The sequence below is a fragment of the Lepidochelys kempii genome, chromosome 27 (assembly GCF_965140265.1).
Source record: "Lepidochelys kempii isolate rLepKem1 chromosome 27, rLepKem1.hap2, whole genome shotgun sequence".
Taxonomy (NCBI): domain Eukaryota; kingdom Metazoa; phylum Chordata; order Testudines; family Cheloniidae; genus Lepidochelys; species Lepidochelys kempii.
The window spans coordinates 18,497,936-18,522,006 of NC_133282.1; the positions used below are offsets into that span (position 1 = coordinate 18,497,936).

A 24,071-nucleotide genomic window follows, 5' to 3' on the forward strand; every position below is an offset into this window, starting at 1 on the left:
CCTGGGGCAGGTTTCTTCCCCATCCCCCTGCCCGACAGCTCCTGCTGCCTTGATCTCACCCCCTGCCCTGGACAAGCCCTCCCGGGCCCCTGCAGTTAGGAATTCCCCAGGCCAATGCACCGGAGCAGGGCACAGTCCTGCAGCCTGGCATCGCAAGGATGTGACATGGTGCTGCAGAAGAGGGTTATCAGAGTAATTTGGGTTTGTTTCTGCAGTGAGATAAGGAGGTAGAGTGTGCTCGCTGGTACCAAGGCCTGGCCCGGGCCACGCAGGGAGAAGAAATGTCTTCTGAAGCATTAAGAAAGCTGCCCTAAGTGTGGAAAGAAGCGGTTTCAGAAAGGGCTGAGGCCAGGTGGGAAAGGCTGTTCCCAGAGCCTCATCTCTAGGCAGGGACACAGTAGTTAGGGATGGAGAAGCCTCGGCACTCACAGGACTCATTCCCTCAGTGTCACCCACACATCCTGTCCCATCCCGGAGCCCATTCTCCAGCACTACTGGCCTGTTCTGCGGAGAAGCTTCACGCGCCCAACTCCAGGTGGCTGAAAAGCTCCTGCAGGTGCTGTATAGGTCAGCTGCAAGCCCCAGACAACACAGTCGCTTGCTCAAGAGGCTTCTCGGCCTGGCGAAGCGACTCGAGGGCCTTTTCCTGTCTGTAATGCGATGACTTTTGAATACCGGGTCTGATCAATTCCGAAGGTTCAGGGAATGTTCTAAGCACCAATGGGTAGACCCCTGTTGATTTGGGGAAAAACTGGAAAAAGCAAAAGGGGAGAATGGGGAGGGGGGGTCATGGAGCCCCTGGCATCTGGTCAGCAGAGCAGAAAGAAATAAGAATAGTGGGAGGAATGGGGGTGCACAACAGCATCCCTGGCATGTGGGAAAGGGAACCCTGGTATGAGGGTCATGGGAGCAGGGAGGCATGAAGAGCCCCTTCCATGTGTCAGAGGGGCAATGGGGGAAGGGAGGGCACCCAGAGTCCCTGGCATGAGGAAGTGGGTGGGGAGAAAGTGCAGGGGGTCACTGAAGAGAGGAGGGTGACACAGAAGGCGCATGTGGGGGGGAATGGAGGAATGCAAGGAGCCCCTGGTATGTGCAATGAGTTTGGCTCCAGAAGCAATGAAACAGGTGAGCCTCTAGGTTACCATCGATGCTGTGACATCTAAATGGCTAAAAAATCACGTCTAATGGGGGAAGAACAGGGGTCAGACTCTTGGGGTGGGTTTAGGGTTCCTTGTTGTAGAGGGTGTTTATTTCTGGTCTGTTGGATGGGTTCCCAAGCAAACTGGGGTTCCAGAGCAGGGCTCAAGACCTCCTCTCTTTTTCCGTGGCTAGAGGGTGGATCTCTGAAAGTCGGCTCTTCCATTGTCACAGAGGTAGCTGAGTGTCTCCGTGTCACCTTCTGGGTTTCCAGTGAGTTGTGATCGGTCTGAGCCAAGCACAAGCAGGTTGGTGAGTGTTATAAAAAAGGGCTTATATGCTATTTTATATGATGTTCAATAAGTTTGTTCTTATAACTTAGCATAAGTGATTTAAGTAGTTGAAGCCTTAGGCTGAGGTCAAGCTGACCTGAGAGGAATGCTGAAGAAGCAGCTTCAAAACCCGCTGAGACTGCCCGTTATCACTGGAGATAAGAAAAAATGCAAGGAGTAGGACTGACTGTCTCCCGGAGCAAATCCAGCACCCGGCAATGGACTGTCCACTCAGCAACAGAACTGTCCAATGGAAAAGAGCAGAGACCCCTACTCAAATTAGGGGATTGGACTTTGGACATGGGCGAGGGCGGTGTTACCAACTGTAGAGGGTATAATTGCTTGCAATTTCTGTGGGGCGGGGTCCCTCTCCGGAGGCACCCAGCTCGAGCTATATTTCTGTACACCAGTAAAAGATGCCCATGTAGATTGGACTCTGAATCTAGAACTCTGTGGGATCCTAGAGTCGAATCAAGCACCTAGAGGGGTGAGAGCAAGAGCTAATTGTTTTTTTCCCTTAACAGTGAGCTGCAGTGGATCAGCAGGGACCACTGACCCCAACCGCCAGCTCCCAGCCCAGGGTCTGTAAGGCCCTCAGATCCCTAAATGGGTCCCAGGACTCCCATCCCACTTGGCAGGGTAGTCCTGGTGATGCTTCGTGACATGGGGGCATCTTGACACCCTTTTCCCCTACCACTTGCCCTGTCAAGAGCCCCATCCTTAACTTCCACCATTAGTTACTCCCCCTCCAGGTAGGGTGACCACCTTTGTTGGATGGAAATATCACATGAAACATAAGGGACAAAGTTTTATTTTAAGGGACATTGTAGGGAGCCCTGACTTCCAACAGCACAGCATGGGTTGTCCTCCCCAGGGTACATTTCTGCTGCTCTCGCCTACACAAGGCAACTAGCATTTGCTTCAATCCCGTGTTTAAAACCCTCCCTGCTGTTATCAGTTTTAATACAGCTCAGTCCATCTTAAAATAAGTGGGGTGAGGGGTCACTGCAGGAACCCCTCCCCACCTCTCCCCTTAGCCCCGCCCCCTGCAGGAACCCCTCCCCACCTCTCCCCTTAGCCCTGCCCCCTGCAGGAACCCCTCCCCACCTCTCTCTCCCCTTAGCCCCGCCCCCTGCAGGAGCCCCTCCCCACCTCTCTCTCCCCTTAGCCCCGCCCCCTGCAGGAGCCCCGCCCCACCTCTCCCCTTAGCCCCCCCCCGCAGCAACCCCTCCCCACCTCTCCCCTTAGCCCCGCCCCCTGCAGGAGCCCCTCCCCACCTCTCTCTCCCCTTAGCCCCGCCCCCTGCAGGAGCCCCGCCCCACCTCTCCCCTTAGCCCCCCCCCGCAGCAACCCCTCCCCACCTCTCCCCTTAGCCCTGACCCCTGCAGGAACCCCTCCCCACCTCTCCCCTTAGCCCTGCCCCCTGCAGGAGCCCTGCCCCACCTCTCCCCTTAGCCCCTCCCCCGCAGCAACCCCTCCCCACCTCTCTCTCCCCTTAGCCCCGCCCCCTGCAGGAACCCCTCCCCACCTCTCTCTCCCCTTAGCCCCGCCCCCTGCAGGAACCCCTCCCCACCTCTCCCCTTAGCCCCCCCCTGCAGCAACCCCTCCCCACCTCTCCCCTTAGCCCCGCCCCCTGCAGGAACCCCTCCCCACCTCTCCCCTTAGCCCCCCCCCCGCAGCAACCCCTCCCCACCTCTCCCCTTAGCCCCCCCCCCGCAGCAACCCCTCCCCACCTCTCCCCTTAGCCCCGCCCCCTGCAGGAGCCCCTCCCCACCTCTCCCCTTAGCCCCGCCCCCTGCAGGAACCCCGCCCCACCTCGCCCTCGTGAGCCCGCCTCCATGCCCCCCGGAAGTCGCGCCCCCTCTCGCGAGAGCCCGGGGGGTCAGAGGTCGCCCGGAAGGTCGATAAAATTGTTCTTGTAAACGGAGATTTTAAAAATGGCGACGACACACTTCCGGCGGGCTGGGGTAGCGCTTCCGGGTCAGGCGCGGGGCGGCGGCGAGAGGCGGACCCTGGCCCGGCCGCTCGGTGAGTGAGCGCGGCCCCGCCCCCTGGCCCTGGCCCCGCTGGGGGGGCGCGTTACCCAGCATCCCCCGCGGCCTCCCCGCCTGCCGCCCCCTACGGGCTGGTCACCCCGAGCGGGGCCTGAGCCGCCCCCCCGGGCCAGGCCGGTTGGGGCGGGGGGCAGAGGGTGGGGGGCAGGGGGGCTGGGAGCAGAGTGGCAGAGGGTGGGGGGATGGGGGCAGGGGGGCGGGGAGCAGAGTGGCAGAGGGTGGGGGGGACGGGGCAGGGGGGCGGGGGGCTGGGAGCAGTGTGGTGGGGGCAGGGGGGGATGGGAGCAGAGTGACAGAGGGTGAGGGGGCAGGGGGGCTGGGGGTTGGGAGCAGTGTGGTGGGGGCAGGGGGGATGGGAGCAGAGTGGCAGAGGGTGGGGGGGACGGGGGCAGTGAGGCGGGGGGCTGGGAGCAGTGTGGTGGGGGCAGGGGGGATGGGGGCAGAGTGGCAGAGGGTGGGGGCAGGGGGGCGGGGAGCAGAGTGGCAGAGGGTGGGGGGGACGGGGGCAGTGAGGCGGGGGGCTGGGAGCAGTGTGGTGGGGGCAGGGGGGGATGGGAGCAGAGTGACAGAGGGTGGGGGGGACGGGGGCAGTGAGGCGGGGGGCTGGGAGCAGAGTGGCGGGGGCTGGGAGCAGAGTGGCAGAGGGTGGGGGGGACGGGGCAGTGAGGCGGGGGGCTGGGAGCAGTGTGGTGGGGGCTGGGGGCAGAGTGGCAGAGGGTGGGGGGATGGGGGGCGGGGAGCAGAGTGGCAGAGGGTGGGGGGGACAGGGGCAGTGAGGCGGGGGGCTGGGAGCAGTGTGGTGGGGGCAGGGGGGGATGGGAGCAGAGTGACAGAGGGTGGGGGGATGGGGGCAGGGGGGCGGGGAGCAGAGTGGCAGAGGGTGGGGGGGACGGGGGCAGTGAGGCGGAGGGCTGGGAGCAGAGTGGCGGGGGCTGGGAGCAGAGTGGCAGAGGGTGGGGGGGCTGGGGGCAGTGAGGCGGGGGGCTGGGAGCAGTGTGGTGGGGGCTGGGGGCAGAGTGGCAGAGGATGGGGGGGCAGGGGGGCTGGGGGTTGGGAGCAGTGTGGTGGGGGCAGGGGGGGATGGGAGCAGAGTGGCAGAGGGTGGGGGGGCTGGGGGCAGTGAGGCGGGGGGCTGGGGGCAGAGTGGCAGAGGGTGGGGGGATGGGGGCAGGGGGGCTGGGGGTTGGGAGCAGAGTGGCGGGGGCCGGGGGGCTGGGGACAGTGGGTTCTGGGTGGTGAGGCTGGGGGTTAGTGACGCTCAGAGACCAGGTCACTAGAGCTCACGCTTTGCTGTCACCCGCGTAACCCCCTCCCTTGCTCCTGCGTGTCCGTTCCAGGTGCCATGTCTGTCTTCCACTCCGGCCTGCTGGTGCTCACCGCCCCGCTCTCTGCCCTATCTCTGCGCCTTGTGCCCATCCTGGCCTCGGCCTCCCGGATCGTGGAGGACACGCTGTACATTCACTTACAGCCAGGCCTCAGCTTGACAGGCTCTTCCCAGCCCAGGTCCACGTACGTGCCAGCCACACCCGAGGTCTACAGCCTCATCAACAAGCTGTATGTGGATGCTGACACCCACAGCCACCTCGACGTGCGGGTCCTGCTGACGAACATCCGCAACCAGAGCCTGACGCCACAGTCGCTTTCCTCCGTGCAGAACCTCTCTCAGCCGCCCGAGGTGATCCTGACCGACTTCCAGACCAGTGATGGGGGCCAGTACAACCCGGTGAAGCAGTGCCTGGAGCGTTATGCCACCAGCTCTTACAGTTGCAGGCCCAATCTCAGCTCTGTGCTGCTGTACCCAGAGTATGAGCCCACGATGGACGAGAGCGAGCTGCCCCCTTGGGAGCCAGACTCGGATGGCGGGGCCCTGCAGAGTTACAGCGATGTCGTTGTAGGGGGCACTTTCGACAGACTCCATAACGCTCACAAGATCCTTCTGAGTGCATGCTGCCTGCTGGCTGAGAACCGGCTTTTGGTTGGTCTCTCCGACAAGGGTCTTCTGGAGAGTGAGTGAGAATCCTATTCCCAAATTAGGAAGCAAAACCCCAGTTATGCTTGTTCTCCTTGGACCGTCACTGCTCCAGTCCTTTTGCTCCCGATGGCAGGGAAGGGAGCTGTTTGTATCACTCTGTAGCATTTCCCTTGGGCCAGCTTAGGACCAGCCTTCATGGACTCTGAAATGGGTGTGCTGTCTAAGCATCTAGTTTCTTTAAAGGTGGAGTGTGTAAATTGTGGGAAAGGGGAGATGACATGAGAGGATGAAAGGGGAGAGTAGGTTTCACATCAGAGGAGATGTAAAGCACATTTGAACCATGTGGGCACAGTGGTAATTTAGAAGCATCATTTATTAACAAGACAGGAGAGTCATTTAGGCCCAGCAGTTAGGCTTGGTGGCTTTTATGAAGAGATTTTGTAAACCTTCTAATAGAATTAGCAGTGTTTGGTGGTTTGTATTGCTAACCCTTCCCTGGCAGTACTGCGAGCACAAGCAGTAGCCCTGGGTTTGTGCCTGAGAACTGGAAACTGGCCAAAGCTGATAAGTGAGACTCACCAGACTACTCCCACTGCCTGAGCCAAGGTGGAATGTCATCCCTGGTGAAAAGATGAGATGTCTGAATGTCCCAGGGCCATCACTTGTGGGGGAGGGTTGTCATAGTGATTGGTATCTTGCTTGTGTCGAGCGTGTTTTGCTGTCTGTGTTTTTATGATGGATGTGCTGCCCTCTGAGATAAATATTCCCTGCCAAGCAGCACTTGTCTGTGCTCACTGCTGCTTTGTGCAGAGATGATGCTCCTCTGATAGCAAACCCAAGGAATTGCAGCAGCAGCATCTTGCCAGAGTGGCTCCTTTCTCCAATGCACAGAAACCTGGGGAGCGCAATGTCCTTTGGGCACTAGGGAAGTGAGGGCTCAATGCACAGAAACCTGGGGAGCGCAATGTCCTTCGGGCACTAGGGAAGTGAGGGCTCAGATCATTCTAGAGATTGCTAAAGCCTCTGTTGGCCTCTCCTTTAACTGTCACTATTTGCTGCTAGCTCTGGGTGCGGGGAGCTGCACACTGTTGCTTCCTCCCTGTTTCTTCCCTTCCCTTCCAGATAAGATGCTGAAGGAGCTGATCCAACCATATGAGCAACGAGCGGAGAAGCTCTGTGAGTTCCTGGTGGACGTGAAGCCCTCTTTGCGTTATGACATTGTGCCTCTGGTAGACCCCTATGGCCCATCGATAACGGACCCTGACCTGGAGTGTATAGTAGTCAGTGAGGAGACCCGCAAGGGAGGGGTGGCCGTGAACAAGAAGAGACTTGAAAATGTAATGCCTTTAAAGCTGACCTAGCGGAATACACCCCCTCCTGCTATTCATTCCTTACTTGTGTGGCGAAATCTGGTGGCATTGAAAGTGAGGGCCTGGGAGTTCTTGACAAAGCCAGGCATGGGCAGCAGGTGCTGTGCAAGCACCCCAGTTTGACAGTTCCTGTGAACACTAGTCCTGATCTGCACTCCCCCTGCTGTTCCGGGCCTGGGCTTCCTCTCCCCCCCAACTCAACTCTGCCAGTGCCCCTCATGAGCTGGCTGTCCTTCCTGACTGTGTTGCAAAGGGAGGGTGCAGCTGTTCCAGAGGAAAAGAGTGAAAACTCAGATAGCTGTGAGCGGAGAGTGCAAGGGATAGATGGGACCAAACAGTTTATTGCGTTCTGTTCTCCTCTGAGCTCCACAGAGATGGCCCCTCCATGGCGGGGACCCTGCCCCTTAAGGGCAGCCCCAATCTGGGGGAGGATGTGGCTGTACCTCTTCACTGGGGTTGGCCTTCTGCAGAAACCTCCCCCAATCTGTGGCTCATGCCATGAGGTATAAAGCCCTGCCCCTCCAGCCATACCCCCTCGGGAGCAGTGCGGGAAGCTACCCAAGGGGGACCCTTTCCTCCTGTCATCTCTTCTCACTGGTTGAGCAGGAGCACTCCAGTGATGCACCTGGGAGCTCAGCAGTCCCCGTTGAGGCTCTCTTTCTCTGTCCACTGTCATGTGTAGGAACTGCCAGCCCCATCAGATGGGCCCTGGGCCCAGCTGGGGATTTCTGTCTCCAACAGCAGCTGGTGCCCAGTGCATGAATCCCCTGAATGGACAATTCTGGAATAGCCTGCCCAAGGGGAGCTCTCTCCTGGGCCAAGGCAATTACTGGTTGGCCTGGCCCAAAGGATAGTAGGGGAGCTGTGTCCTGTAGGTGGAAAGTGGCTCCTGATTCCTAGAGACCCTCCCCTTCTCTGGCTGCTGCTTTCACGCCTGACTCCAGAGTCCCTTTCTGTCATCCCAGTCCTTGCCCAGCAGTGGCCTGTAGCACTGCCCAGTCGCAGGCAGGTGGGGACTAATCAGTGAGAGGCAGCAACCTCCAGCCTCCTTGCAGAACTGCCCACATCCCGGCTGACTGCAGAGGGCTTCCAGAGCTTGGTGTGAAGACACTGCCTTCACTGTGACTCTGCTTGGGGGCTGGTCTAACTGAAGGGCTGCTGGTGGCTCTCCACCTTCTGACCGCGCTGTGCTGCACATTCTGTTTGCAGGGGCTCTCCGAACTGGCCCTCCATGAGATCCTGCTGGTTAAAAATCCCAGGCATGGAGAGAATGAAGAGGAAAAGATCAGCTCCTCCAGCATCCGGCAGAGGCTGCTCGGAACACTGCTGCAGCCACCACAGGTAGGATGGCACAGTAACTTGGAGGCTCTGCAACAGTGACTCCAGTCTGATTGCCAAGTGCCCTCTGGCTTGTAGGGCTTTGTGTGGCTTCTAGCCCTGGGGAGAGGCGCTGGTCTACTTGACCTCCAGTGAGTGGGGACCAGAAACAACAATGGCTCCCCCTCCAGGAGAGGGGTGACACAAAGGCAACAGAGCTCAACCGCATGTCCTGGGTCAAATAACAAGGGCAGCGATGAGAGTAGGGACATAGAGACAACACAAGGGGGCACCGAGCAGAGGGCCTGGACAGGGCCCTTTGCTGGAGTCAGCTGGCACTGTCCAAAAGAACTCGGCCCAGCTGCCTGCCTGAATGAGTTCTGGGGGAAAGGGCCCTGTAACTGCATCCTCCTGGACTGACCTGATGCCAGAAGGAGGTTGACGATGACATTCCCGGGCTTAGTTTGGATCCTGTGACTGTAACTAAACACAGGGAGAAGTGCCGCCGGATGTTGAGCGGGTTTTGGAGGAGATGTGGCAGCCTGGTGTGGTGGACACTGGGGTGTGCCGGGGTCTCCCTTTCAGGGGCATCCATGGAACGTACCAAGACCAGACCATGTCTCTACTCATGGTCCCAGGGAGGAGCTGTCAGCTTGCATCAGCTTTCACATCCTTCCTCAGAGCTCATGGGGAGTCACGATCAGGGCCTCTTCCCCCCAACCCTTCCTGGCCCCCCACAGCGCTGAGTAGCTTTGGAATCTTCTGATGCTGTAACTCTTCTTTGCATAGAAAGACCCAGCGCGGCCTTCTCGCCCCTATGTGATCGGTCTGACTGGGGGAACTGGAAGTGGGAAAAGTTCCATTGCCAGACACTTGGAACACCTGGGAGCTTTCCGCATCGATGTTGACAAACTTGGCCACGAAGCCTATGCCCCCGGTGGCCCTGCATATGAGCAGGTGGTGGAGGACTTCGGAAAAGGTACAGCCAGCAAATTCTGCATAGAACACCGGGGCAGCAAAGGTTATGGGAACACATCTGAGTTCCAGATCTCTCCCTCCTTTGGTTTGGGAGCAGTCAGCGTACCCTGTACTTCCCCAGCTAAGGCGGATGTGGAGAGCTAATGTCTGAAAGTGAAGTGCTGGAGCTAGTTTTCTTATTCACTGACCCCTTTGGCTGTTAATAGCACCCATGGTTATTTGCCCTGGACCCAGGGTGCTCGCTGACTTGTGCTTCCCTGTACTGGGTATTCGCTGCAACTGAAGCAGGAAAACACCAGGCCAACTAGAGTTTGTCTCTTGGCTGACTCATCCCTAGGTGGTGTCTCAGAACCAAACAAACAGCTCTTTGGGATACAGAGGATGCTCCTGGCAGAGAGCTCTTTTGGTAATAGGTTGATTTGGAAGCCTAAACTGCTTGGTAGGAACCCGGTAGGACAAGGGCACCCAAGCTTCAATGATCTAAGGACTGTGTTGCAAGCAGAGTTGTGGGAGCACAAAGGCTGCCGGTGACTGGCAGAAAATGGTGCCAGCTGCAGGTGCCCTCTTCCTTAGTACAGAGGTCCCAGCATTCAGTGCTCCTGCTCAGCAGCTCTCAACCTTTCTAGACTCCTGCACCCCTTTCAAGAGTCTGATTCGTCTTGTGGACCCCATAGTTTCCCCTCACTTAAAAACTCACAAAATCAGACATACAAATGCAGCAGTTTCACAGCACGCTATTACTGACACATGGCTGACTTCCTCATTTTTACCATATAATTATAAAATCCATTGGAATTTAAATATTGTACTTACATGTCAGTGTATAGTATACAGAGCAGTATAAACAAATCGTTGCCTATGAAATTTTAGTTTGTACTGACCTCACTAGTGCTTTTTATGTAGCCTGTTGTAAAACTAGGCTCTAGGTGAGTTGATGGATCTCCCAGAAGACCTCAGCGTACCCCCAGGGTATGTGTACCCATGGTTGAGAACCACTGATCTAGTTTGAGCCAAGCAGAATGTGCTTCATTTAAAATGAAACCTAGCATATTGGTCTGTAGCATTTTTAGGCCTTGCCTCTGTATTAAAGATGAGAGCTATGCTGTGCCATGAGCATGTTGGCCACCTGCTGCTTTAAAAGTGACCTGAAGGTGAGGAGAAAGGGACTTAGAGACGGGCCTGTAAGGTTGTCCAAAAATCTGTTGTCTTTTCCATAAGAAATTCAGGTCTCGGTGGTGCCTGGTGACGTGCTATGTGGAAGCTGAGCAGTGGAGGCGGGGGAGAGATTCTTAGGGAGATCATTGAGCTGTTTTTAACTGCTGTTGAATTCTGCTGCCTAATGAACCATACATAGGGAGAAAGGACACTTCCGGTAAAGTGAGAGACCTCCCACTCCGTAGCTGTGCCCTCCGACAAGCTCTCCAGCTAGAGCAGGGAAGACTGGACTTGACATTCCTAATGTTCTCAAGGTGAAGGAAAAAGGCCTTTCCTGCCCTCTCTACACTTTAAAGAAGCCCAGGGTTTGAAACCTTGTTTGCAGTTCCCTTTAAGGGAATGCCAGGCAGAGACACCATTCAGCAGCCCCTGCTTCCCCAGTGCTGGAGCTCTGAGTCCTTTTTTCCTCTTGCTCTTTGTCTTCCAGACATTTTGAATGAAGATGGGACAATTAACAGGAAAATCCTTGGGGCCAAAGTGTTTGGAAACCAGGTAAAACCCGCCCAGCTCAGTGTCAATATTTCCCCTCTCCTGTCCCCGCTGCTGCCAAGGCTTTGGTGTCTTCCGCTCCGTGCTTCTGCTGCTCCCTTCCTCGGCTCCCGCAGGCTGTTTTTTCTCTAGTGTGAAGGTGTTGGCGGCACTGGAGACCTGGATCCCCTCTGCAGCACAAGCCGCCTACCGGGAGAGACCAACTTCCAGGGCAACATCTCCCAGTGTTGGGCTAAGCGCTGGTGTAGATGTGGCCCAGGCTGATTGACCCTCTGTGTCCTGGGGTTTCCCTGAGCAGAGTTAGCCAACACGGTGATGGGAATGGACCACTGGTCTGCTCCTGTGCTCCCCCTTTCACTAGCCAGACCAACAGTGGGAGATTAGCCACCCTGGGTTTTGAGCTGAAGCTGAGGTGTGGAAGGGGAGTTCAGTCTCCATGACCTTGTCGCTTCTTGGCTTGTCTGAGTCAGAGCCCTGTGTGGACACCTTTCTGCTGAGGCCTGGACTGCAACTCCCACTTCCCCAGCTTCCTCTGTTACATCGTGATAGATCCTTGCAAAGCGCCTCTCAGCTGAGCTCTTGCAGTGACTGAGATCAGGCTACTGCTGATGGAGCAGCTCAGAGAATCTGTTCCCTGCAGGGCAGGAAAGAGGAGGAGAGCACCTTGCTTCCTAGTGCAGCATCACCATCTTCCATTGGGGGCTAACCTAGCCAGCTGGAAACGTGGGGCCCTGGGGGGAGGGGGCAATAGGGATGCTTGTGGGCGACTCCCCTTGCTGGGTTACCCAGGAAATTTGTCACTTGATCATATTTGAAAGCAAGTAACTGAAGTCCAGCCATGTGCCCTTGCTAGGAGCAGTTAAAGTGTCTCACAGACATCGTGTGGCCTGTGATCGCTGAGATGACAAAGAGGCAGCTGAATGAAGCGGCAGTGCAGGGTGAGCGTGATCTTCCCCTCTGAACCCAAAGGGGACTGGGACACATCATCCTATTACCACCGTACAGTCCAGAGACCCTGGGTACCTGCTGTCCTAAGCCCCAGCCTGCAGCTGCATCTGTTTCCTGATCAGCCTCGAGCTCTTAGGTTTTCCCAGCTCAAACCTTTCTGTGCTTTACTGGGAGCTCGTCCACTGCATCTCGGAGCCTTTGCTCCCTGCAGTTGGGTAAGTGCCAGGGGCCAAACTGCTGCCAGACTTGGATGGGAGCCTTTGCATTAAATGGTTGGATACTCTGCCGCCATCCCTTTCCAGAGAAGGCTATGGGTGCATTTGTAATACCATATCTCAGCAGCGAGGGTGTTGCATGTGTTTTCCCTAGGAGAGAATTCCTCTAGCTTCCTGGGGAAATGGAACGCCCCTGGAGCATTGCTAGCCTGACAGGCATTTTCCTGGAGACGCTCCCGTGGCCCGGCCCAGCCTGTGTGCACATGCTAGGCAGGAAACAGTCTGGGGCCTGCTGCTTTCTCTTCTGCACGGGGTTCTCTTGCTCTGCGGTAAGATGTCAGTGCTGCCACTTTGCAGGAACTTATGCCATTTCAGGCTTGCTTGGATTGGCTTGTATAAACAGCCCCAGGGAACAGTGCGTGCTTATGGTTCCCAGGCACTCACGGGGAAGGGCCTTGTTCCACAGGTAAAGCGGTGTGCGTGCTGGATGCTGCAGTGCTGCTGGAGGCTGGCTGGACAGACATGGTCCATGAGGTATGGATGGCCAGCGTCCCGGAGAAGGAGGTAGGCGACTCCCTCCCCCAGCCGTTTGCTGTTAGTGATTGGCTCCTCATGTGCCCGCGTGGAAGTGAACGTCCCCGCTTGGTCTTTTCAGGCCCTGCGCCGCATCATGGCCAGAGATGGGCTGAGTGAAGAGGCTGCTCAGAACAGGCTACAGAGCCAGCTGAACAGCAGCCAGAGGGTGAAGCAGTCCCATGTCGTGCTGTACACCCTCTGGGAGCCGGAGGCAACCCAGAAACAGGTGAGAGCCCAGGGTCTGCCCGGCTGGGGATCCAGGAGTGCTTGCTGTCTTGCCTAGGACAGGCCAGCAGGGATGGAGGGGAGCCGCTGGGGTCCATCCCTGTGGCAGAGATGCAAACCCTACCTAAACTGCAGCTTCAGCCGGGCACCTAGATACCATGTGGTTAGGTAAGAATCCTGCCTATGCGACCCTAGAGCCTTGGACAAGCTGCGTTCCCACGGCTCGCCCTATTATGATCAGGTCGGGTGGGAGCGTTGTTCTGCTCTAGTGTAAATGGGGCTTAAGGAGTGTCTGGTCCCTACAGCGGGCTCAGATAAGGAGCTAGGGATCTTCTGTGTCCCTCTCCCCATGGAAGAGCTATGGCTGCTGGGTCTCTTTCCTTCCTGGGGTGAGGGTCGTCTCCTTGAAAAACCGTGCATTCTGGTAGATACCCAATTGCAGCATTAGCTCAGCGGAATCAGGGGTTAGTGGAGTGGCCAGTGAGACCCCCCCAAATCCTAGTCTGTGCTGCAGCCACCCCTGGCAGAGCCGCCCCACCGGTGGGTCATGAGTCCTAAACAGCCTGAAAGGAGTGAAAGGTTTTGGGCCTTTGTGCATACTGCGCTGTAAGTGGAGATCACGCCTGTCCCTGCGCCAGTGCCCTAGTAGGCTGTGCCCATCTCTGCCCTGGCACAGCTGCATTTGGTGCCCTTTTTTGCTGCTGTCCCTGACTTACTGTCCCATGTTTGTTCTGGCAGGTGGAAAAGGCCTGGGCCCTCCTGCAGCAGCGCATCGGCCGAGACTAGAGTCTTGGGACCTGGTGGTTTTTCCTATCGCTCCCGTCTCATCTTCATGCACAGCCAGACTGGGAATCACAGCACTGCTGGGTCCTGCTGCCAGGGCTGAGTGCCTGCGCGTTGGACCCAGCTGTGTATCTCACACCGTGTTCTAGCATCCCACGTCGTCAGTCAGCAGGGCACAGTTCAGGTCTCAGCTGGGTGGTTAAAATGGCTCGTCTGGTGTGGAGGGGAAGGGGCTGGGGGCAGAGACGTCCTGCTTTACTGCTGCCAAAGGCCCTGACCAAGAGGCAGTACCCTGCTGCGGGAACAAAGGGCAGTGAGGGGCAGCATGGGCACAAGCCAGGAAGGCACCAGCAGCACTGGCCTGATGTGACCGGTGTCCCCTGCACCCTCTGAGGCTGCAGTCTCAGAGGAGCCGGAGAACACTGCCACACAGCACGTCCCGGGGGGAGGCCCAGCTCCATTTGCCACCCTAATCATCTTTGGGTTACGCTGTGCGGAGTGGTGACATGAGCGCAGTCACCCCCCTTGTATGATCAGTATTGTTCGATTGTCCCCCTGTCTCCGTGGATGGGCCGCCGTGGTATGGCTCGCCAGAGCTGGGCGTACTGTGTACCCTGCAGGCATGTGCCAGTTAAAGGTCCGGTTTGCACAGTCTGTCTCCGTGTGGTAATTGTTCTGCCAGGCCTCTTTCTTCTGTTCACCTCGAGCCCAAGGGCCTGTCCCCAGGCAGGCTGCGTTTGTGCCGGTGGTCTAAGGGAAAGCAGCTCTTCCCGCCGGGGGGGAGAGTCCTGTTGGCTTGCGATGGGAGCTTCACTAGCCCTCAGCTGTCGCTCCGTGCCATGCAGGCTCCTGCGCTAGTGGCCGGGACAGCTGTGTCCACAGGTGCTGAGCCCTGGGCCAGCACCAGACCGGAGGCCTGTTGAACTAGGGGGACCCCGGAGGGCTTTTCCCATTCTTTGAGCAATGCCAGCCTGGTGCTGTCAGAGCCTGAGCTGAAGTTAGCTTAAGGCTGTTCATGGGGATGATACAAAACCCCCATGCAGAACTCTTGAGCAGCAGGGAAACGGATCCAAATCGCACAACACTAGTGCCGCAAAGCAGCCATGCCCCTCCGCTCCTCCCTGGATCCTGGGTGCAGTGAGGAAGGGGTGATGTAGGAGCCACTCGGATGTGGTGCTGCCATCACCAGTCCTTGCAGCAGGAGCTTTGCCAATGGGCTGGAATCTGCAGGGGCTGAGTTTGTGTTCAGTGTCATGCCCAGCATGTACTCCTGGCTCTCTCACAGCCCTGGATATGGCTTAGGTGCTCAGCTTGGTGCTTGAGGGGCGAGTCTGTACGGTGCCCTAACCAGCCAGCTCTGAATCTTGCATTAGTCCAGCCAAAGTCTCCCAGGACCTGCCCTTCTGTGCCTAGCAGTAGAGTGCTGATTACACCCAACTGACAGCACCAAAGCAGCTTGCAGGATCCGGCCCTGGCCCCGGCTGCTGTCTGTGGCTATCAATAACTTTAAAAAATAGACCTTGCAGTTGTGCCAGGTGGCCAGCGGAGGGAGCTGCTCATTCACCCGGTGATCAGCACTGCCCCACTGAGCAGAGGGCCCTAAATTACATGCCACTCTTGCTGGTGCTAATGATTTGAGAATCATTTTACTCCCCCTAACACCTCTAGTGCAAGGCACGTGTTAATAGGTCTAGCGGGTGATGCATGTTTATGGGCACTTGAAGGCAAAGCTGATGGCAGAAGAACACAAGGCAGAAAAAGATCTTGGATGGACGAAGAGGTCTCCTGGGTGGATCAAAAGGACCATTCATCCCCCAAGAGAGTAGCAGGGGGTCGTTCAGAATGGGCTGCAATGGGTGCAAATAATCAAGATGCCACGTAAGAAGCAGCACCTCTAATCTCCCCTTGTGTGTTCCTTGGTATGGGGGCAAACATTCCACCGCCCAGGCAGAACCCAGAAGAGCTGCCCATCCTCCTCCTTCCCCCCACTTGTAAGTCACTCGCAGAGTAGATACAATTCCTCTGGCCAAAGACCAATAGAGGGAAGACGTGCCCCCACTCCCTTCAGCGTCTGAGGGTTTGTCTACATGGGAAGGAAAGTTATACTGGTTTAAGCCAAGGTGTGAATTTAAAGGGATCATGGAACTGGAAGGGACCTCGAAAGGTCATCTAGTCCAGTCCCCTGCACTCAAGGTAGGATTAAGTATTATCTAGACCATCCCTGACAGGTGTTTGTCCAAACTGCTCTTAAAAATCTCCAGTGCTGGAGATTCCACAACCTCCCTAGGCCATTTATCCCAGTGCTTCACCACCCTGACAGGAAGTTTTTCCTAATGGCCAACCTAAACCGCCCTTGCTGCAATTTAAGCCCATTGCTTCTTTTCCTGAACTCAGAGGTTAAGAAGAACAATTCTTCTCTCTCCTCCTTGTAACAACCTTTTATGTACTTGAAAATGGTTCTCACGTCCCCTCTCAGTCTTCTCTTCTCCAGACTAAACAAACCCCGTTTTTTCAGTCTTCCCTCATAGGTCATGTTTTCTAAACCTTTGATCATTTTTGTTGCTCTTCTCTGGACTTTCTCCAGTTTGCCCACATCTTTCCTGAAATGTGGTGCCCAGAACTGGACTCAATACTCCAGCTGAGGCCTAATCAGCGCAGAGTAGAGCGGAAGAGTTACTTCTTGTGTCGTGCTTACAACACTCCTGCTAATACATCCCAGAATGATGACTGCTTTTTTCCAACAGTGTTACACTGTTGACTCATATTTAGCTTGTGATCCACTATGACTCCCAGATCCCTTTTCGCAGTACTTCCTAGGCAGTCATTTCCCCTTTTCTGTGTGTGCAACTGATTGTTCCTTCCTAAGTAGAGAACTTTGTGTTTGTCCTTATTGAATTTCATCCTATTGACTTCCGGGCCATTTCTCCAGTTTGTCCAGATCATTTTGAATTTTAATCCTGTCCTCCAAAGCACTGGCAGCCCCTTCCTGCTTGGTATCCATAGTTGTAACCGTATAGTGACACCATGCCCCATCCTTGTGGCCACTCGAGTCCCGGGTACCAGTGCCTTTTTTCAGTGTTGCTTATGACATTTAGACAGGGCTTTAAGTTAACCTGAAAAAGTCACTTGGATAGTGGACTGTGAGGGTCCATGTGGAGTTATACTGGAACAACTCTTGGTTTAGTTATACTGGTATAACTGGTCAAACTTTCCCATGCAGACAAACCCTGAGCTGACTGCTCCTTACTGGGCGGGAGCGGGCTCGCGGTTCACACTCTTTTCAGCCCTGCAGTAGATCAGGCTGTTTCTCCTCCAGCAAACCTATTACTCTTCCCCCCAAGCTGTGTTCTGGTCACAGAAGCTTCATCTCTGAGGATCGGGTGGGTCCATCGCCAAGGGGTCAGTGAAGGAAACATCCCACCCTACTGTCTCTCAGCTCTTGGTGATTTACAAGATGCCCAGAGGGGAAGCAGGGCTGAGTGATACTGAGCTTCAGCCCGGCCCAGCCAGCAGGCCCAGCCGGGGCCTGTCCCTTCTGTCTCCAGCCAAGGGGAACATGGTTTCCCTGATGCTGGCTGCAGAGTGGCAGCAGTGGAGGGTTTCAGACTGGCTCCCGGTGCTGCTGCTGCTCTTCCCTGGAGAGATTCCTGCCCTTGGAGCTTGTGGAGACGCCTCATGAAAACCTCAGCTGGAATTTCACTGTCAGACTGCAGTGAGCAGGCTCTTTCCTTCCCCAGGCCCGAGTCTGCTGCAGCTACGTCAGGGAGGGAGAAGCCAAGGACACTGGGCCGGGAGGTCTGGCCAGGCTGTTTGTCCGCAATCCCCGCTCCCTTGGACTGGCCTACATCGGTGGAGTGTGAGTCATCTGCAGCGGAAGCCAGGTTGTAAAGTGTCTGTTACACAACCCACCCTCGCGCAGGGTTTAGCGGGGAAAAACCGACTGGGGCTGGGGCCAGCTCTGCGCCCCTGGAGATCAGCTTGGAGTTTTGCCTAGGCCTTTAGGTTCCAGGGCTGTAAAGACAGTAATTGTGTCTCATTCCTGCCCCCGGGGCGAGAGCTGGGGTGGGAAATGTTCCCTGGGTCCAGTCTCGCTGCAGCCCTAAAACGAGCCCTGGTGTTTGCAGGCAGCTTCCTCTCTAATTCGCCCCTTGTATTCACACACTAACCCCCACCCCCACTCAGCGAACACAGGACTCACACAGACTAACACGGCTGTTACTCTGAAACCCATGACACAGTTCCATCTCTGGCCTAGGGCTGGACCCAGGCAGCACCAGGAAAGGGAGAGTGTCCCCACTTCTTGCCTTAGTGAGCCCAATACTTGCCCTAGGCCCAGACCCCCACATACAACCACCCTGACACCTACCCCCCACCCTGCTCCCCCATACAGCTTCCCTGGGCCCCAGACCCTGACCCCATACACCCATCCTGAGACCTGCCACCCATCCTGCTCCCCCATACAGCTTCACTGGGACCCAGACCCCCCGTACAGCTTCCCTGGGCCCCAGACCCTGACCCCATACACCCATCCTGAGACCTGCCACCGACCCTGCTCCCTCATACAGCTTCACTGGGCCCAAGAACCCCCATACACCCATCCTGAGACCTGCCCCCCACCCTGCTGCCCCCATACAGCTTCACTGGGACCCAGACCCCCACCCCCCATACACCCAGCCTGAGACCTGCCCCCCATACAGCTGCCCAGGGCCCCGCTTGCCCCGGCCCCTCTGCCCCGGACTCCCCCGGCCCCAGGGCGCCCGACTCGGGGCTGTCCCTGCCGCAGCCCCGCCCCGTGGGGCACGGGGCGGACCCACCGCTCGGGGGCCGGGGCCGGCCGGCGCGGCGCGGCCAGACGAGCCGAGAGCCATGGCCGGGAGCGGCTGCAGGGGAGCCGCGCTCCTTCGGGCGCTGCGGGGAGCTGGGGGCCGCCCGCGCCCCGGGGACGGGACTCGGTAAGGGCCGGGCCGGGCTGCCGGCCGGGCCGCCAGGAGCCGCCGCCTGGTCCCGGGCCCCGGGGACGGGGCGGCCCCTGCCCGACCCCTCGGAGCGGACGCCCCACGTGGGACCCCCGGGACCGTCCCCTGGTGTCCTGCCCCCCAGCCGGCGCCAGAAGAGCCCCAGTCCTGGGCTGGAGGGGGGTCTGGGGGTGGGGGGGCCCAGTCCTGCCCGGGTGGGGGGACCCAGTCCTGCGCTGGAGGGGGGGCTGGGGGTGGGGGGACCCAGTCCTGCCCGGGTGGGGGGGCTCAGTCCTGCGCTGGAGGGGGGCCCAGTGCTGGGGGGGCTGTGGCGGTGATTCCCCGGGGTCTGTCTCCACACCAGTGAGGCTGCCCTGCCCCCGGGATGTGCGCTCACCCCCCCTGTACCCGGCCTTCTGCGTTTCAGGTATTTAAGTTCCCGTGGGATCCTGGCCACACTGCAGGCCCCCAAGCGCCCGCCTGTCGCCCCGGTGTGGGTGCCGCAGCCCCCGGCACGGACCTTCCTGAACCTGGCGGCCCCGCTGGGCGCCCGGCGGATGGAGTACGCGGAAGCGCGAGTGCTGGGGTGAGTCGCTCCCGTCGGGCCGGTGTGTGTTCAGCGTGTGAGCCCCCAGCGCCCCAAGGGGGACTTGTCTCCGGTGGGCAGTGGCAGGGGCCTGTTGCCCAGGGACGGGGGTAGGGTGCAGGCCAGTGGCTGAGTTCCCAGCCTGACGACCCCCTCGCCAGGTGCTCTGCACGTTACTCTGTGAAATGTCACCCCCCCCGGCACCTGCTGACAGGTGGCTCGTCTCCCCTCTCTTCCAGCTACTCGATGGAGCAGATGTACAACGTGGTGGCCAACGTGGAGAGCTACCAGCTCTTCGTGCCATGGTGCAACCGCTCCAAGATCCTGTCCTGCCGCAAAGGGCTCACGCGGGCAGAGCTGGAGGTCGGCTTCGCGCCCGTCGTGGAGCGCTACGTCTCTGAAATCTCCCTGACTCCCCAGCACCAGATCCGGGTAAGGGGCCACCAGGGAACTGGGGTTTGTGGGGATGCCCAGGGCCAGACACCCTGGGCTTAGCTGGGAGGTGCTGAGCACTCTGAGCTCGCTACAGGTGCTCGACACTTCTGATAATTGGCCCCAGGCATGTCAAGCCGGGGCACCTAAATTCAGAGACTGGTCTTGGAAGAGGCTGCTGTGGTTCCCAGGCTTCGTGTTCTTGTGGCTGTGACCCCGACTGCCCCATTCTCATCACACCCCCACCCCTCATGCTGAGGCAGCAGCTGGGCTCCGAGGAGCCCCAGGGTTGTATCTGGCTCTGAGCTGCATGGGTCCATTTCCAGGCAGATCAGGGCTGAGGATATGCTGACGTCCCACTAATAAGTCAGTGCTTGGGACAGGTGCCAGATGAGGAACCTCTGCCCAAGCAAGCTGCCAGCCCCAGCCTCTCTACGGATGGGGGCTCGCATGTTACTGCCCAGCGGGTGTAACCCCATTCCACATTCTCAGACTCGTTCATGTGGCCCTGGCTGGGTGGCCCTGGCTCCTGGGTGTGGGTGGGTTGAAATGTATCCTGCTCAGCTGAGAGCCTTGTAGGATGAAGCTGACCCGAGCCACCTTTCCTCCTGCAGGCTGTATGCAGCGACAGCCGCATCTTCAGCCACCTGGAGACGCTGTGGAGGTTTAGCCCAGGGCTGCCGGGGCAGCCGGACACCTGCACATTAGACTTCTATGTGAGTATTCCTGTCTGTGCCAATCCCCGAGGCAGCCTGGGCTGGGGGTGGAAGAGGCAGGCTTGGCCCTGCACAGAGCATTCCTTCCTTCACGGGGGGTTGCCGTGTGTGGCTAGCGAATGCTTTAGACGGGCCACCCCAGTGATGCTGCAGCCTGCTGCTCTGGCAGGCTGCCATTCTGCAGGAAGTCGAGGGCAGCTGCAATCTGCTGCATCTTCGGGCTGATCACGTGCAGCCGCTGGCTGGGCAAAGCGTGGCAACTCCTGCCCTGGTTCTCAGGAGTACGGTTAATTGCCTGGCCAGAGATCCCAGGGCAGCCCCCGTTAAGATCTGTGTTTCCTTGCCAGGTCTCCTTTGAGTTCAAGTCCTTGCTGCATTCCCACTTGGCCAACCTGTTCTTCAACGAGGTGGTGAAGCAGATGGTGACGGCCTTTGAGAGGTGGGCGGAGAAGATGTACGGCCCACAGACGGCCGTGCATCCCCAGAAGTGTTTGCAGGCAGCCCGCTGCATGTGATGACGCCTCAGGACCAGCATCTCCTGCTGGAATGGGACACCCCTCTGAGCTCAGCCGAAGACTCTGTCTTCATTTCATTCTGTCCAGATTTTTGGCTGGACGCCACCCAGATCCCTTGCTCTATTTATGTCTATTTAACCCACACACCCTGGGGATAAATTATTTTTTTAATCCTTTTTTGTTTCTATTTAATGTTGGTGCCACAAAGACCAAAGGTCCATTGTCCTGATCTATGTGTCTGTTGCAATATCAAATGTTCCTAGACCCAGTGTCCTGTTCTGTTTTTAAATGTTCTGCTGTTAATGTGACCTCAATAAAATTTGGAATGAAGCCTTGTTCTGAACATTTCTTCACCCACCAGCCTCACTTCCGCCTTAGGGCCTTTATCGCTTCTCAGCAGCCTCCTTCCCCAGCTTCTGGGAAGTTAAGTGACTGGCAAACAGGAAACGGAAACTGTCATGGGAACAGGGAGGGGCTGCGGAATCCAGTGTGATCCCAGCTTCCTGTCCACTTCACAGCCGCACACGGAAACTCCCCGGGCCGCGGGTGTATACCAGCTTGGAGGGCGCCTGTGATCTGGCCCTGGCAGCAGGCAGCAGTGGAACAGTTAAACCCACCCCCACGCGCCGTGGGGAACTGGGACTTTCCCCCAGGGCAGGCCCTGCTAGATGCGCTGCTCTGGTGTAGCCCGGGCTTTGCCCCTGTGCGGCTCACCCGAGGTGCTGCCACGGGTGGGTTGTGTCCCAAATGGCTTTGACCCCGGGCAAGAGAGGGCTGGGGCAGCGGCCCTGACTGACTGAATTATGCGCCCCTTGCTGGGGTCTCTGCATCCCAGCACATCAGTGTCCAGGCGAATGGCCCGTGCCCCTTGTCTGTCTCCCGGGCCTGGCGTGTTCTGCTGAATACGAAGTGTGGCACAGTGGAGGTGCTGCTGATCGCAGGGGCCCCGGGCCCTGGGCTGGGGCTGGGGCAGGGTGGCTGCAGTGCCCAGTGGGATGGGGTCGAGTCCCAGGGGCAGATTCTCAGACTGATTAAGCTCCAATCCCTCCATGGGCCTGCACCTGCCACTTGCTAATTGGGTTTCTGTGCAGGTGATCCCAGCGGCATGCCAGCAGGTCTGCAATCCAATCACTGGGCCCAGGGCGCTGCTGACAGCCTGCCCCTGAGCTTGGGGCTTGGGCTCAGGTTTCAGAGGCCTTGTCTGGGCCAGGGCTGGCTCTTCCCACAGGAAGGTGGGATATGAGCAGCTGCCCCCTCCTGCTCCACAGAGCTGAGTCCCCTTAGCTGCAGCCCAGCTGGGAGCCACCTGCTCCTTCCTTCCCTATTAGCAGCCAGGTCCCCCCATGTGGGAGAAGCGAACTGGACCCCCAGCAAAGGAACCTGCGGGGAGCAGCCCCCACCCCTGCCCCAGGTCGCTGCGCGGGGGGAGCCAGGCTCCATGTTCAGGGTCAGGAGGAAAGCACAGAATGTTTTCTCTGCGCACTGAGGTGCAGGCAGGGGGAAGGGAAGGTCGCCGATTCCTGGTTCGCGCCCCCGTCTGCGTCACGGCCCCACTGTGTTGTGCTGGAACGGCCCTGCTCGAGAGACGCTGGGCCAGGGCCAGGGGCTGCGTGGCCCAGGAATGTTCCTCGTGCCCCCCACAGATCCTGCCACTGGGGTGCTGAGGGGGAGGCTGCCTCGAAATACCTGAATGCCAGGCAGGCCCCTCTGGTGGGAGGCTCTGAGCGGGGAGGGGGGCAGGACACACACACTCTCTGCAGGTGTCTGGTGTTAGCAGGTGAGGATCTGTGAGTGGCTGGGGGTCAGAGTAGGTGGCTCCAGGGGTCCCTCCTGGATGTAGCTAGTATCCACTGTAGGAACCCCCATTAGCCCATGGGCCTGGAGCAGCCCCTTCACACAGGCTGGATTTTTCATCATGAAGCAAATGTCTGCTGCAGACGAGCCAATGGCTGGAGCCGCTGGCCTTTGGGGGTGAGAGCCAGCGGCTGGAGAAGGGTCTGTGTGTGCAACACCTAGCACAAGCGGGGCCTGGTCTGTGAGAGGGGAGCCCTGGGTGCGATTGCTGGGCAGAGAATAGCCCATAGGAACGGGTCAGTGGTGCCCATCAGGGTTCCAGGGCTGCTCCCTTTGCAGCCCGCAGGGGAAGCGAGGGCTTGTGCTGTCCACCCGTTACCTCTCAGGCATGTCTCATGGTGCAGCCCCAGCAGGACCGCGGCCTGAGCGAGGCAAAGGGCCTTTGCACCTGTGCCCTCTGCTTCCACTGGGGCCACGGCCAACGCGGGGCGGGTGGCACGTCAGCAGTGGACTTTGTGCTGTCCCTGCCGCCGGCGTCAGGAGGGGCACACCGGGAACAGGAGGTGGCTGTTATCTCGGGGCCGGTTACGCCAGCGGCAGGAATCAACTGCAGCCCCTGGCGTAAGTGGGAGAACATGACGCGCTGTCAGGACCCGGGGGCAAGGGGGCCGGGAGAGGAGCCATGAGGTGCCCTGGGGAATGGGTCGCCCCTGGGGAACTGTCTCCTCTCTGTGGTACTCGCAGTGGGGGCTGCAGTGCGCCAGGGGCTGCAGGCAGGAAGTGCACTGAGGTTGGGCCCAGGGCTGTGGCCATGTGGGTCCCAAAGCTGGGAGCAGGTGCAGCCTCCCCCTACTCCAGGCTGTTGCTGGGAGGAGGGAGCCTGTCTGGCAGTGCCATGCCCTGAGCTCTTGGCCCCAGGGTCTGTAGCGGGCGATGGGGCTGCAGGGGCTCCATGTGTGCTGGGGGGTCCCTGGTTTACTAGCCCAGTTTCTGACTCTGTCCAGGGGGCTCCTTGGTGGAGGCTGCCGTTGGCGCTGGCTTGGCAGCGGGATGGGAGGGGACTTGCCTGACCCCTTTGGCAGAGACTCCCACTGATGCAGTGGGAGGGAGGCAGGTTCTGCAGCCCCAGCTGGCTGAATCAACATTGCCCCAGTGCCCCAGGGGTGTGCGTCCCGCTGCCCAATCGCAGCTCATGATCCCTGTGCGGGGAGGTGGGGGGGGACACCCAGTGGGCTCTGCACAGGCTTTGCTGGACAGCACTCGGGGTGGGGGCAGCCAGGGAGCCAGCGAAGGCAGCCAGTGCCCTCTCCTGCTGTAGGGCACCAGCTGGTCACCCCAGGTGCAGAACTGCCCAAGTGGCCGGGTGCATTATGGGGTGTCGGCTGCTGCTGGAGGCAGGCTGCCAGGCCGCTGGGGAGAAGGGTGGCCTGATCTCTGGTGGGGCCGGGCGTCAGCAGCCCTG

At 58.6% G+C, this 24,071-nt stretch overlaps 2 protein-coding genes across 6 annotated transcripts; both read left to right on the plus strand.

Moving 5' to 3' along the window:
* Positions 1-3,390: 3,390 nt before the first annotated feature.
* COASY (Coenzyme A synthase) lies at positions 3,391-14,265 on the plus strand. Of its 4 annotated transcripts, none has more exons than XM_073326393.1 (10): positions 3,392-3,497; positions 4,861-5,529; positions 6,618-6,832; positions 8,075-8,206; positions 8,972-9,161; positions 10,803-10,867; positions 11,718-11,802; positions 12,494-12,591; positions 12,683-12,829; positions 13,567-14,265. In XM_073326393.1, exons 1-10 carry the CDS (start codon positions 3,407-3,409, stop codon positions 13,612-13,614), a joined length of 1,740 nt encoding a protein of 579 aa, XP_073182494.1. In that variant the 5' UTR covers positions 3,392-3,406; the 3' UTR covers positions 13,615-14,265. The 4 variants fall into 4 exon arrangements, with proteins under 4 accessions (XP_073182497.1, XP_073182494.1, XP_073182495.1 ...); XM_073326394.1 differs by lacking the exon at positions 3,392-3,497 and adding an exon at positions 3,539-3,636; XM_073326395.1 differs by lacking the exon at positions 3,392-3,497 and adding an exon at positions 4,603-4,624.
* An 89-nt stretch (positions 14,266-14,354) lies between these two features.
* On the plus strand, positions 14,355-21,145 carry LOC140904095 (coenzyme Q-binding protein COQ10 homolog B, mitochondrial-like). 2 transcript variants are annotated; one of them, XM_073326398.1, is made up of 6 exons: positions 14,355-15,489; positions 17,349-17,492; positions 18,994-19,152; positions 19,392-19,584; positions 20,199-20,300; positions 20,648-21,145. In XM_073326398.1, the coding sequence occupies exons 1-6, from the start codon at positions 15,380-15,382 to the stop codon at positions 20,813-20,815; spliced, it is 876 nt and encodes a 291-aa protein (XP_073182499.1). In that variant the 5' UTR covers positions 14,355-15,379; the 3' UTR covers positions 20,816-21,145. The 2 variants fall into 2 exon arrangements, with proteins under 2 accessions (XP_073182499.1, XP_073182500.1); XM_073326399.1 differs by lacking the exons at positions 14,355-15,489; positions 17,349-17,492 and adding an exon at positions 17,523-18,563.
* Positions 21,146-24,071: the final 2,926 nt, after the last annotated feature.